Here is a 15,026-nt window from a genome sequence, read left to right on the forward strand (position 1 = left end):
ACATGAAATATTTCAGAATAAATAGGACAATATGTACAAGAATTATATTCTGGGAACTATAAAATACTGTTGCGAAATTAAAGAAAATCTATGTGGAAATATGTAACATGTTCATTGAACACTGAATATTGTTAAGGTAATTCTTCCCAATTCATCTACACATTCAATAAAACCCAATTAAAATCCAACAACCTTCTATTTTCATAAAGAAGCTAATTCTAGAAATTAGGCAAAGAACCCAAAAATGCCAAAACAATTTTTAAAAAGAACAAAGTTGGAGGATTTTAACCTGCTGTCAGAGTTTACTATAAGTTAAAGATTTTAATTCAGTGTCCTACTGGCATTAGGGGGTTGGCATACAAACAAATGGAATAGGTCTGAGTCCAGAATGAGACTTAACATCTACTGATTTAGTCATTTGATTTTGAACAACAGTGCCAAAGTAATTCAATAGGAAAGGATAATCTTTTCAACAAATGATGCCGAAACAACTAGAAAGCCCTAGGGGCAAAAACTGAAGCACAGCCCTTACTTCAAACAATAAACAAAAAATTAACTGGCAACAGATCACAGACTAATATGTCAAAATTAAAACAAGTGCCCACACAAATACCTGTACACAAATGTTCATAGCAACTTTATTCATAATAGCCAAAAACTGGAACAAATGCTGACAAATGTTTAACAGGTGAATAATAAATTATGGTATACCGATATCACAAATACTATTAAGAAAAAATGATCTTTACATGCAATCTTCATAGATGAATCTCAAAAAAAATTATGCTGACCAAATGCCCAGACACAAAGTATCACATACTTTCATACTTTATATGATTCCATTTGATTGAAACTCTAGGAAAGACAAATCTAATCTATAATGACTGTAAGATCAGTGGTTGCCTAGGACCAAGGAATCAGATGGACTGATCAGAAAGGGGCACAAGAAAAACATTTTGAGATTATAAACATATTCACATCTTGGTAACAGTTGTTGTTATACAGGTATATAGATCTGTCAACACCCATTAACAAGCAGTACTTTTAAAATACGTATTTTATTTTATACATATATCTCAATAAAGCTCAATTTTTTAAAAAAATCCAATAGTTTCCCATATTTTCCCACTCTTCTGAGGCAATTAAACTCTTTCACCTATTTTTTTCTATTTACCACTATATTTTGAAATATGGTTTATAGTGTTATTTCTTGATTTTTAAAGAAGGTTTAGGTACATACTGTATTTCCCTATAGTTAAGATAATTTAGCTCTTTTATATGCCACACCTCCACATATACTTCCTCACATATATTTCTCTGGCCCACATCCTCCCAATATAATTAGCAACATGTTTTTCTTATAATTATTATATTACTGTATGCAATTTTTGCTTTTCCTGCTTTTATTACTTGTCTGAGGGCTTGGGTTTTTTTGTTTACATAGGTTTTTAATTTAACAATTTTAAATTTACTTCCAAATTATACTTGAGCTTCAAAACTTGTCTCAGTATAATCAAACACATCAGATAAACTATCAGTTCCATTTTATCCTGACATATGCTCCCTGAAACTCTCTATGCCTCCTGCTCTAACCTTGACTTTTGTTCTCTCTGCCTAAAGCACAGCAGTCACCCTGCTGAGTCTCTTATTCAGAATCCTGAGAATGCCCTTTCTTTCTCTCTAGTGACAGATCTCCTGTTGCCAAAATTTCTTCTCTTCCTATTTTTGTGCTGAAGCATATTTCCCAGGAGCAACTTGAGAAAATGACTAAATTTACCCTCAGATTTTATTCATAATTTGGCTGAACATATAATTCTTTCTAAGCCATTGCTCCACTCTCTTCCAGTTTCCAATATTATGGCTGAGGAATCTGAGGTGCCATTATATACAATCTCATCTTTTGAGTGGAACCTTTTCTTCTTCTGTAAACTTGCACAATCTGTTTTTGAATGACTATTTTCCTAAAATTTCAGTAGGCGTCTTTTTTTTCCTTCTATTTTTTTGCTCATTGTTGTTCCATGCCTGGTGGGTCCTTTCAATCTGTGAATTCACATTCTTTAGCTTTAGCCAATTTTCTTAATTGACTTCTTCTTTTTCCTCTATCTAATCACTTGTTAGATGTTCCTGACAGATCTTATTTTCTCAATCTCTTTGTTCTACTGAGGGATTTGCTCAATTTTATCTTCCAACTCTTCTAATGAATTTTAAAACTCTATCATATTTTTTTAATTTCTAAGAGCTCTTTCATTTTTCTGCAAACGTTCCTTTTTATAACTTACTGTTCTCATTTTAGGAGTTCCATTTTTTGTCACTCTAATGATGCTAATTCTTTTTTGTTTTTTTTTTTTTTTGTCCTCCTTGTATTATTTCTGTCTTCTCTGAATTCCTGAATTCTCCCATCTGTTTGTTCTCTAATGTGAGAAACTTTCCTGAAACGCCTAGTGATCTTTGGATTATTCTCCAAGAAGACGGAAGCACTTACAAGATAATTAAATGCTGTCAGTGAATGAGCAAAATTTGAGTTGAGCCTCATCTTAGAAAGCACAGGTGAAACCCCGAGGTGTTTCACTGCAGAATAGTATAGGTCTTTTCTCTTGGGCCAGTCTCAGAGAGAAGTCCTCCTCCCATCTTCTGCTTATTGAATATAAAAACCTGCTAGAATTCTGAGAGCTGAGCAGGAGAAAGTGGTCTCATATTTTGGACACTTTTCACTTAATTCTCTCCACCCTAACTCCTTTTTTTGTGTTTTCCCTCAGCCATAACTGGTATTCCCCAAATCCAGACCTTTTCTAACTCATTCCTCCAAAAGGTACTCTTTAGTCTTCTGTTGGGATGGGGAAGGCAGCAGCCAGGATGCCTAAGCTGGAGACTTGGGAATCTAGGAGTTAAAAGCACCTTTTAAAATTTTCAAATAATCCCTTTTCAACTTCATTTCATACCCCTGCCTTCAGAAGTAAACAATGTCTCTAATTCTTGAAACTTTTAAGTACTCTGCAGCCCATGTCACCTTGTCTCCTTAGCTTCTTCCCCTATAAGCTTAAGTTTCAACTTTCACTGCTTGCTAAATCAGTGACTGGAAGGTTTAACAGGAGCCCACATGGGAGGTCTTAATAGATTTCATGTTGACTCGTAAGAACACTGGATAGTATGGTGTGCTCTAAAGGGTTAACTCACCAGGTCTGGGTTGTCCAAACTCTATACATCCCAAAGAAAGATGTGGCCTATGCCAGACTCCTAGAAAATAACCACTAAATTTTATTAGCCTGCCTATTAAGAGTATCTTCGTTTAAGTGAAGCCTTGGGCCATATCAGACAGTGTACACTTATAATATGATTTATGCTATGGGCCTTGGGCCACATGTTATCACCCTGACCTTTGGGGGCATTGGAGAACTAAGGTCAGCCATGCTTACATAATGAGCCTCAAATAAAAACCCTGGCCACCAAGGCTCAGGTGAACTTCCCTGGTTGGCCCTCCTACACATTAGCACACATCACCGCTAGGAAAGTTCACCGTCCGTACCACTCCACTGTACGAGGACAGCTAGAAACTTGTGTCCAGTGTCATATGGGCCTTTTCTATTACTAATTTTAATCTGTATGCTACTACTATAATAAGCCAAAATCATGAATACAACAGCTTTGCTGAGCTCTGGAAATACTTCTAGCAAATCACTGAGGCTGTATGTGTCTTGGGAGACCCCTAAAGACACACTGTCTTTGAATTATTATGTACATAAAAAAGTATTTCAGTAAATTCTAATGACATCTAAAAAATGGGTTAGCCATCTCAAAAAAAATCTATCAATGTTTCCCCAATACGGTCCAAAGAAAGTGCCTTTAGCAGCCAGCACATAAAACAGATTCTAGAACTGAGGTAACATCAAAGTACAGCTCTGTTTTAACTCCATCAAGGTCTTACAAGTAATTCATTAGGCCAAGCTTAAACGTTAAGTACCTGCTAAATCTTTCATAGTCGTTACTAGAAATATCCAAATAGATATTTAACTATTTGAACTAAGCTGTCTTTATTTTATGATAAACAATCCCTTTGAAATATTGCTGATACTGCTACAACCTGACAAAATCTCTTTCTTTGCAGACAGTACAACTGCAAACTCTACCAAGAATTAGCAAAACTTCTAATTAACAAACTTAACTGTTAATATTCACTAAATTTTCCCCCTGCTCTGGTATTCTCTTTATCTCCAAGTAATTTCTAGAAAAATAAATGGAAAGACTTCGGGGACTAAACAATTTAAAGAATTCTGAGGTCAATCATCCCCCACTTTTCAATCCTTTGAAAGGAATCTGCAGTATGGTATGGTTGAGGGGTTCCATGATCTGTACTTTAAAAAGATGGCAGAGGGCAGCCCCGGTGGTGCAGCGGTTTGGTGCCTACTGCGGCCTGGGGTGTGATCCTGGAGACCCGGGATCGAGTCCCACATCGGGCTTCCTGCATGGAGCCTGCTTCTGTCTCTGCCTGTGTCTCTGCTTTTCTCTCTCTCTGAGTAAATAAATAAATCTTTAAAAAAAAATTAAAAAAATAAAAGATGGCAGATAGAATGTTAACTCTTCAGAGGTATGTTTATGAGATGTGCATAGTATCTAGCATAGTCCCTTGTAACTAAACACTTCAGAAATTTTTTTATTCAATGATAAATTATTTACAGATCTATTCTACATTATTTATAAGATGTTGCATATCAAAAGCTCCCTTGACATAGTGGTATAATGTGATCGAAACAACACTATATCAGAATCTTAAGTGTCCAATAATTATATTATAATCCATATTAAAAAGGAGAATTCTAGCCCTTATTTCCAACTTGGAATCTGAACTACAATCATGACCCGAAAACAAGAACAAAGTACAACACCATAGACGATACAAATGCATATATGTATCTGAATCCAGTCAAATACCATAACCATTCCATACCATAAATCTTAGTTTTATTACCTCTTTAATTTTTTCCCTTTTCTTTCGTATGTCATTATCTTCTGGGTCTCCACCATTTATTCCTATTAGATTTGGTATAGGGACTGGTGGCAGTGGCTTCTTCTCTTTTGTCTTCATCTCTTGGACTACCTTATTTTTCTCTGTCTGAATTTCCGCTCGAATTTCCTCTCTCGACTTTTTTAATTTTTCTTTTGCTTCCTCCAGGGCCTTCTCGTGATCAGCTCGAATTTTATTTCTTAAACGTTCCTCTTCTTCCCTATACGAGAAGGAAAAAAAGACTGATAAGAATGATCCTTAAGAAACTTGTCTTTAACATAAAATTTAAAGTTTCCTCCACCGAACCCTGATAGATGCTTTCTACTCCTGACATTAAAGAGTAAGTATGATCTGGGGGAGAGACTCAGACCTATCTGTCCAAATAGGATAAATATAAATTGTTATGAGCCCTGGATGATGAGGAGTGAACAATTTATAAGATGGAGGAAGAGGGAACTTAGAAAGTTACAATTGCAGGACCCAAAGAGAAGAGAGAAAAGAGCAATCAATAACTTATCAGAAGACACATGAAAAAAGAAGAGCAGGGAGGAGAACTGGGGGGGAGGGGGAACCTGGTTCCCCCTAGTTGTTAGGGCCACCTGGGTGGCTCAGTTGGTTAAGTGTCTGCCTTTAAATTGGTTTAGTGTCTGCCTGAAAATTTCTCTGAAATTTTCAGAGAAAATTAGAAATAGAATCAAGCATGGGGAGGGGACAAAAATATAAATATAGGGTCAAGGATAGAAGTAAGTGGAAAAGGGGATCCCTGGGTGGCGCAGTGGTTTGGCGCCTGCCTTTGGCCCAGGGCGCGATCCTGGAGACCCGGGATCGAGTCCCACGTCGGGCTCCCAGTGCATGGAGCCTGCTTCTCCCTCTGCCTGTGTCTCTGTCTCTCTCTCTCTATCTGTGTGTGACTATCATAAATAAAAAAAAATAAAATAAAATAAAAAATAAAAAATAAAAAAAAGAAGTAAGTGGAAAAGAAAAGAGCTTGGAAAACTTTTCATTTGTTATACAGTCTCTGTCTCTCTCTCTCTATCTGTGTGTGACTATCATAAATAAAAAAAAAATAAAAAATAAAAAATAAAAAATAAAAAATAAAAAAAGAAGTAAGTGGAAAAGAAAAGAGCTTGGAAAACTTTTCATTTGTTATACAGTACAAGATATGCTTCTAAAACTTGTACATTCTGGAAATACTATAGACTTTAAAATACAATTTCCAACTGATGTGGGAATTGAGAGAGTGCTTAAAACTCTCTTGAACCCCTGTTAAATATACAGATTCCAATTCAGTAGTTCTGTATGAAACCTATGAATGTGTGGATTAAGAGCTCCTCTGATGAATCCTGGTATGCACACAGGTTTGGACACTTCTGCAGTGGACTCCTACAGGGTTTTCTATCCTACCCTACTTTTGTGAGAACTCAATCTTCTCTCCACTTCTACCCCAATCCACATTAATGAATACAGGAGTGGTAGTTCCTATTTTCCAAAATAGCCAATGATGAATACTCTAAGGGTAAATATCTAACTCAATAGTCACCAGAGTCAACTCTCCAGAAATTTAATTCAAACTCTGCAGACAGCTGGACCTATAACATTGCTAGTGGGAATAGAAAATGCTACAGCCACTCTGGAAAAGGTTAGCAGTTTCTTAAGAAATTAAAGGTGCAACTATCAGAAATTTCAGCATCTGCACTGGACATTTATCCTGGAGAAGTGAAGGCTTATGTTCACAAAAAAAACTATACATAAGCCCATCACAAAAAAAAAAAAAAAAGTATTGTATGATTCCACTTACTTATTAGCATAATCAAAATCATAGAAAGTAGAATGGTGGCTGCCAGAGGATGGGGCGGGTGGAGAAATAGGAAGTTGTTGTGTAATGAGTAGAGTTTCAGATTTGCAAGATGAAGAGTTCTGGAGATGGTTGCACAACAATATGAGTACATTTAATACGACTGCATCGTACACTTAAAAATAGTTGAAGTGATAAATATTATGTTTATTTTTCTAAAAACTGGCGGTGGGGAGATTCTATACAGATATGTTTGTAACAACTTTACCCATAATAGGCAAAAACTGCAAAGAACCCAGGTGTCCTTCAACAAGTAAATAAACTAAACCACTGTTTATACTAAGAGTAAGAAATACTACTCAAAAAGAAATAAACTATTCCTATTCATACACACTTGAATGAATTTCAAAGGTATTACTATGTGAATGAAAGAAGCCAATCTCAAAAGGTTACATTCCATATTATTCCTTTTATGTGACATTCTCAAAAAGAAAAAATGTAAAGATGGTGAATAGATCAGTGGTTGCCAGGAATTATGGATGGGGGAGGGGTTAACTATAGAAGAATAACACACAGAGTTTTTTGGGAAGATAGCATTGCTATGTAACCCAATTACAGTGATTATGGGAATACATACTTGTGTTTAAAAATCAAAGAACTGTATATCAAGAGAAAAAAATCAATTCATAGTCTAATATTAAAAATAAAATGTTAGGGCCACCTGGGTGGCTCAGTTGGTTAAGTGTCTGCCTTTGGCTCAGGTCATGATCCCAGAGTCCTGGCACTGAGCCCTGCACTAGCCTCCCTGCTCAGCAGGGAGTATACTTCTCCCTAAGCCCCTCTTCTCCCTCCCTATTGGTGCTTTCTTTCTCTCCCTCCCTCTCTCTCTCAAATAAATAAAAAAACATTTTTTAAAAAATAAAATAAAATATAGGGCAGCCCGGGTGGCTCAGCGGTTTAGCGTTGCCTTCAGCCCAAGGTGTGATCCTGGAGACCCGGGGTCAAGTCGGGCTCCCTGCATGGAGCCTGTTTCTCCCTCTGCCTGTGTCTGTGCCTCTCTTTCTGTGTCTCTCATGAATAAATAAGTAAAATCTTAAAAATAAGTAAATTAATTAAAATAAAATAAAACATAATGTTAAACGTTTAGAGAAAAAAATGGATTGCTAGCAGTAAGAAGGGGTTGATGAGAGAAAAAGGAGAGAGAATGCAACAGACACAGACAGGGCAACACAAGGGCACTTGCAGGTAGGGAGAAAGAATCCATGGGGCCTGCAGACAGAATAGAGATGGGAAGAATGCAGCAAGGACAAGCCAAGGTTGGCCCCTGAGTGAATTCACGAAGAATTCTGGAATAATCTGTTTGGAAGATTCAGGCAAAAGAGGGTTTCATCAGCACACTTGCCAAATGAAGTCTTAGATAACAAGGCAGACAAGGCAAGCACCACCCGACAGCCTCCCAGTCTCCCCCCCGCCCCCCCCCCACCACGACCACCCCTTACCAACATATTAACACTGCCTAGCCACAGAGATGATAATGCGTTGTTCTCAGATGCCTCCCCTACAGTTAGGGGTGGTCACATAACCCTATTCCAACTAAAGAGACAAAAGAGGGTCATTAGGAAATATTTTCCTTTGGGGATTAAAAAATGGACAGAGCCATCTGAGAGAAGACCAAACCTACCCAAACACCTATTTCTGTCTTCAATTGTGTTTGCCTAAAGCTGTGACAGCCATTGTGCAGTCAAACGGCCTGAGGATAAATGGCCAATATGGTTCAGAAAAGAAAAGAAAGAGGTTAAAGTGCCTCCTGGTATCATTAGACTGCTATCAGGGCCTGCAACGGCCAGTCCCCAGATTTCAGAATCTGTGGAGCTCAATTAGTTAGGTGTTCTGTCACTTGCACCTAAGGATTTTCCCAACTCGCTCATTCAATGTGCAAACAATGCACGCAGAGTCAGGATAGCAGAAGGCCTGGGGCTAAGTCCCAAAGAAGAGTAACATCAAAGAAAGACGACTGGTTCTTTCAAGAGCAGTTTCTGTCCTGATGACGAGTGGGAGAGTCTCCACAGGTAACCATGCTTTCCATTTCTGGCTCCAAGCACCGTGTTACCACTGAACGGCACATGGAAGCCCCTAACCGTGTTCACAACAGCTCATCTGTGGCATCACCATGGAAAGCAACCTCACCCACCAGTGAAGCTCCACAAACAGTTGGGTATTACATGCCACTTTCTAGAGGCCATCCTGAGGCTGGGAGAGGAATATGGGCCACAACACATTTTATGTCCCTCTTCAAAGCTTCACAATGCACATGAGTATTTTAAAGGCTCTGAAAAGTTCTGCAATAAAGGTGCCTAACATAACACTGCACAACCTTATGTAGTCGCAGTCCCCCTTTTCTGCACACACCCCTTTTAGCATGCCACAAAACACACTGTCACAAGGGAATGTTCTCAAACTATGCCAGCAACCAACTAATAAGCCTTTGGTACAACCCACCACTTTTTGTTGTGACATTAGATGTATGTCTGAGCCTTCTTTTCCCATCTGTGAAAAGAGTACCCCCATTAAACTTGCAAGACTGTTGTGAGGACTGGATGAGATGACCAATGAGTCTAAGAGTACAGAAAAGTCCTTATCAACTCAAGATTCCTTCCTTTCCTGACCACCTAACCCTCTTCCTCACCACACACACATACACACACACACACAGTGCCATTTAGTGGTGTGAGCTAACATCAGTGTCCACAGGGACCAGGGACTGATACCCAAGGACATCTTGCAACTTCTCAGCGTCCCTGCACTGAATGACATAACAGCTTCTTGTCAAACCTACAAGGATTTAGAGGGCACCAAATGCTCTTCAAATGGGGCTAGCCTCCCATAAAAACCAGCAGATAGCTGTGCCCTCTCTCTTCCATCCCCGACTCCTTCGCCCATATGTCCATAACAGCAACTAAGACTTTCAGAAGTACCTTAGAAATAAAAGGCACTATGGGCATGAGTGCAGGGAAGCCTATTTTCAATTACTATTTCTACTAATTAAATGCTAATATCAATTATTTCTCTAATAGTAAACACATATATTTGATAACATACATATGTAAACAATTTTCAAATGACACAAAGAGAAAAGAATTTTCAAAAAGAAAATTGAACTCTCTAAATTGTAGTACTCTATAGGAAAGCCCCAGTCACTTTACCCCACTTTAGTTATTGCTATGGCATCCAAACGTTGTTCATCAGAACCTATACTGTTGAGTGTTATGCAATTTTATTTTAAAACATTTTGAAAATCTAAAGGTCTGTCAATTTGCATTTGTCCCTTAAAAATAATTGTTTAGCAGTTTAGTGAGTACATTCACCATGGAATAGCCATCATGAGCTGGAGTTCAAAGAAAGACCAGCTGAGTCCTCAAGAAGAACTCGAAAGTCCAAGGAATGGAGTCAGACCTCCTGTTAACTAGGGACCAAAAAGAATCGTTTTATGATTCAGAAAAAGTACTTAAGGCAAAACTACTTAATCCAAAAGTCAGGAGACAATTCTCTTTCCAGTTCTGCCCCAACTTTCTCTGTAATCTAACACAAATCACTAAAAACCTCTAAGATCAGTACTTTCTGGGAAAACACATTAACACTACCCTGACTATACCACTTAGCTAGTGGTATCCAAAGTAAGTAAAAGTACTTAATGAATTATAATCCATTAATTATATCAAACATCCTAATCTCTCTTACAGTTTTCTTCTCCATATATACAGTTTTCTTCTCCATATATATCTAATTCTTATTTTCATTTTGGTCTCCTTTCAAGAGGCTCCTCAAATTTTAGTGGCCAAATCTCTAGATTTTAAATTACACCAGGTCATTCAATTCTTTTGGGTATTTTCACCTAGCTTATCTTTTACTGTATTTTTATGATTTTTCTAACTTTGTTATCTTCAACAGATAATCATGTTGAACTTCCACTTGCATATGCCTCCTCCACATTTCCATCAGCGGCTTCCATCGTTCAGTGTAATAAAGATTCTGGCCACATCCAAAGAGAAGTGTGACTTTGTCCTCAACTTCTGGGAGGTAATCTCTCATACATGACTGAGGCACTCTTGCTTATGGGGAGTCCTGGCCACACCCAATCTTAGGGTGGGGCTGACCACATCTAATAGTTCTAGAGTCAGGGCTGGCACCCTAGTCACACCAACAATATAACTTATTGGGTTCTGGGTCAGTTTCATTGAGACTGAGTTCAATCATGTCTGCAATCAATCATTTAGTCATGCCTACATAACCAAGCCTCAATAAAAACTCTGGACACCAAATCTTAAGCAAGCTTCCCTGGTTAGCAATATATACTGGCACACTTTGATGGGGGGAGAGTAATGCACTGACTTCACAAGGAAAGGACACCAGAAGCTCCACATCTGGAACCTTCCTGGACTTCACCCAATGTGTTTCCTCCGTTGGCTGACTGTAAACTCCATCCTTTCCCTGTACTCTACAATCCTTTCATGAGTATAACAGTTTTCAGGAAGTTCTGTGAGTGCTAGCAAATTATCAAACCTGAGAGTGGTTGTGAGAGACCCCTGAAATTGGAGTTAGTTAATACATTCTAAAACATGACCAGCATGCACCCAGAACCTACTGGTACACCATGCTAGTTCATTCTGTGAGATTCTTCATTTCCATTCTGCCCCCCTCTTTTATCTCATTTACGTCTTGATGGTCAATGTTGGGGCTTTCTACAAGTATTTCTGGTTTCTATAAATCTGGGACTGAGCATCTTCTAACATACAGAACTTATACTCAGAACCAAGAGGATCACCCTCTAGGATCCTCAGGTAGACTACATTCTTCCTCCACTACAACTTCATCACCACCACCATCTCCCAGCGCCCCCACTTTTTTTTTCTTTTTTTTTCTTCTTAGGGATTCTTGGCCTTTTATTTTTTTCTACTTTGTTTTAAAATTTGTTTTTCACTTCAGTGATCCTTTTGTTATATTTCGTTCTGATCTTCGTTTTCAATTTCTGGGCTCTGACCTCCGCAGAATCATCTAGGGTGAAGTTTACTTAGGTGGTGGTTGATATTCTTGACTCAGCCCGCTCAAACAGCCAATCTGCACTGAGCAAAATGACGAGAAAGAAGAATTCACCACAAAAGAATTAACCAGTACTCTCTGCCACAGAGTTACAGAATTTAGATTACAATTCGATGTCAGAAAGCCAATTCAGAAACACAATTATAAAGCTACTGGTGGCTCTGGAAAAAAAAGCATAAAGGAATCAAGAGACTTCATTACTGCAGAATTTAGATCAGGCCGAAATTAAAAATCAATTAAATGAGATGCAATCCAAACTGAAGGTCCTCACGACGAGGGTTTTAATGAGGTAGAAGAAAGAGTGAGCAACATAGAAGACAAGTTGATGGCAAGGAAGGAAGCTGTGGAAAAAAGAGAAAAACAATTAAAAGACCATGAGGAAAGCTTAAGGGAAATAAATGATAGCCTCAGAAGGAAAAATCTATGTATAATTGGGGTTCCAGAGAGCGCCAAGAGGAACAAAGGGCCAGAAAGCATATTTGAACAAATCATAGCTGAGAACTTACCTAATCTGGGGAGGGAAACAGGCATTCAGATCCAGGAGATGGAGAGGTCCCCCCCAAAATCAATAAAAACCGTTCAACACCTCAACATTTAATAATGAATCTTGCAACATTAAAGCAGCAAGAGACAAAGAGATTCCTAACTTACATGGGGAGAAATATTAGATTAACAGCAGACCTTTCCACAGAGATCTGGCAGGTAAGAAAGGGCTGGCAGGATATATTCAGGGTACTAAATGAGAACATGCAGCCAAGAATATTATATCCAACAAGGCTCTCATTCAGAATAGAAGAAGAGATAAAGAGCTAACAAGATAGGCAGAAACTGAAAGAATATGTGACCACCAAACCAGCTCTGCAAGAAATATTAAGGGGGACCCTGTAAAGAAAGAGGAAGCTCAAAGAAACAATCCACAAAAACAGGGACTGAATAGGTATCATGATGACACTAAATTCATTATCTTTCAATAGTAACTCTGAATGTGAATGGGCTAAATGATCCCATCAAAAGATTCAGGGTTTCAGACTGAATAAAAAAGCAAGACTCGTCTATTTGCTGTCTACAAGAAACTCATTTTAGACCTAAGGACACCTACGGCCTGACAATGAAAGGTTGGAGAACCATTTATCATTCAAATGGTCCTCAAAAGAAAGCTGGGGTAGCAATCCTCATATCAGATAAATTAAAGTTTATCCCAAAGACTGTAGTAAGAGATGAAGAGGGACACTATATCATAAAGGGTCTATCCAAGAAGACATATCATGAATATTTATGCCCCTAATGTGGGAGCTGCCGAGTATATCAATTAATAACGAAAGTAAAGACATATTTAGATAACAATACACTATTAGTAGGAGACTTCAACATGGCACTTTCTGCAATTGACAGATAATCTAAGTACAACGTCATCAAAGAAACAAGAGCTTTAAATGATACACTGGACCAGATAGATTTCACTGATATATACTGAACTTTCCATCTGAACACAACTAAATGCATTCTTCTCAAGTGCACATGGAACTTTCTCCAGAATAGACCACATACTGGGTCACAAATCAGGTCTCAACCAATACCAAAGATTGGGATTGTCCAAAGATTGGGATTGTCCCCTGCATATATTCAGACCACAATGCTTTGAAACTAGAACTCAATCACAAGATTTTGGAAGAAACTATAACACGAGGAGGTTAAAGAGCATCCTGCTAAAAGATGAAAGGGTCAACCAGGAAATTAGAGAATTAAAAAGATTAATGGAAACTAATGAAAATGAAGATGCAACCGTTCAAAATCCTTGGGATATGGCAAAAACAGTCCTAAGAGGCAAACACATTGCAATACAAGCATCCGTCAAAAAACTGGAAAAAAACTCAAATACACAAGCGAACCTCGCACCTAAAGGAACTGGAGAAAGAACAGCAAATAAAACCTACACCAAGTCGAAGAAGAGAGATAATAAAGATTCGAGCAGAACTCAATGAAACAGAGACCAGAGGAACTGTAGAACAGATCAACAAAACCAGGAGTTGGTTCTTTGAAAGAATTAATGAGATAGATAAACAACCATTAGCCCAGCCTTATTAAAAATAAAAAAGATCCAAATTAATAAAATAATGAATGAAAGAGGAGAGATCACTACCAATAGCAAGGAAATATACACAATTTTAAAAACATATTATGAGCAGCTATATGCCAATAAATTAGGCAATCTAGAAGAAATGGACGCATTTCTGGAAAACCACAAACTACCAAACCTGGAACAGGAAGAACTAGAAAACCTGAACAGGCCAATCAATAACCAGGGAGGAAATTGAAGCAGTCACCAAAAACCTCTCAAGACACAAAAGTCCAGGGCCAGATGGCTTCCCAGGGGAATTCTATCAAACGTTTAAAGAAGAAACAATACCTATTCTACTAAAGCTGTGCTGAAAGATACAAAGGGACGGAATACTTCCAAACTCGCTTTATGAGGCCAGCATCATCTTAATTCCAAAACCAGACGAAGACCCCACCAAAAAGGAGAATTACACACCAATCTCCCTGATGAACACAGATGCAAAAATTCTCAACAAGATACTAGCCAATAGGATCCAACAGTACATTAAGAAGATTATTCACCATGACCAAGTGGGATTTATCCCCGGGATGCAAGGCTGGTTCAACACTCGTAAAGCAATCAACGTGATTGATCATATCAACAAGAGAAAAAACAAGACTATGATCCTCTCAATAGATGCAGAGAAAGCATTTGACAAAATACAGCATCCATTCCTGATCAAAACTCTTCAGAGTGTAGGGAGAGAGGGAACATTTCTCAGCATCTTAAAAGCCATCTATGAAAAGCCCACAGCAAATATCATTCTCAGTGGGGAAACACTAGGAGCCTTTCCCCTAAGATCAGGTACACGACAGGGATGTCCACTCTCACCACTGCTATTCAACATGGTACTAGTAGTCCTAGCCTCAGCAATCAGACAACAAAAAGAAATAAAAGGCATTCAAATTGGCAAAGAAGAGGTCAAACTCTCCCTCTTTGCAGATGACATGATACTGTACATAGAAAACCCAAGACTCCACCCCAAGATTGCTAGAACTCATCAGCAATTCAGCAGCATGGCAGGAAACAAAATCAAC

General features: G+C 38.2%; 1 protein-coding gene across 8 annotated transcripts in view; it reads right to left on the bottom strand.

The window, feature by feature from the left end:
- MAN1A2 (mannosidase alpha class 1A member 2) overlaps nucleotides 1–15,026 on the bottom strand; it is a 213,343-nt gene that overhangs the window by 163,828 nt on the left and 34,489 nt on the right. For all 8 annotated transcript variants that reach the window (XR_013348948.1, XR_013348949.1, XM_077842686.1 and 5 more), the window contains one exon: nucleotides 4,964–5,219. Coding sequence is in view for 6 of the 8 variants with exons in the window: in XM_077842686.1 (XP_077698812.1) it covers nucleotides 4,964–5,219 (256 nt within the window). In the remaining 2 variants the exon portion in view is untranslated. The remainder of the gene's footprint in view (nucleotides 1–4,963; nucleotides 5,220–15,026) is intronic.

This window comes from Canis aureus, chromosome 12 (assembly GCF_053574225.1).
Source record: "Canis aureus isolate CA01 chromosome 12, VMU_Caureus_v.1.0, whole genome shotgun sequence".
NCBI classification, from domain to species: domain Eukaryota; kingdom Metazoa; phylum Chordata; class Mammalia; order Carnivora; family Canidae; genus Canis; species Canis aureus.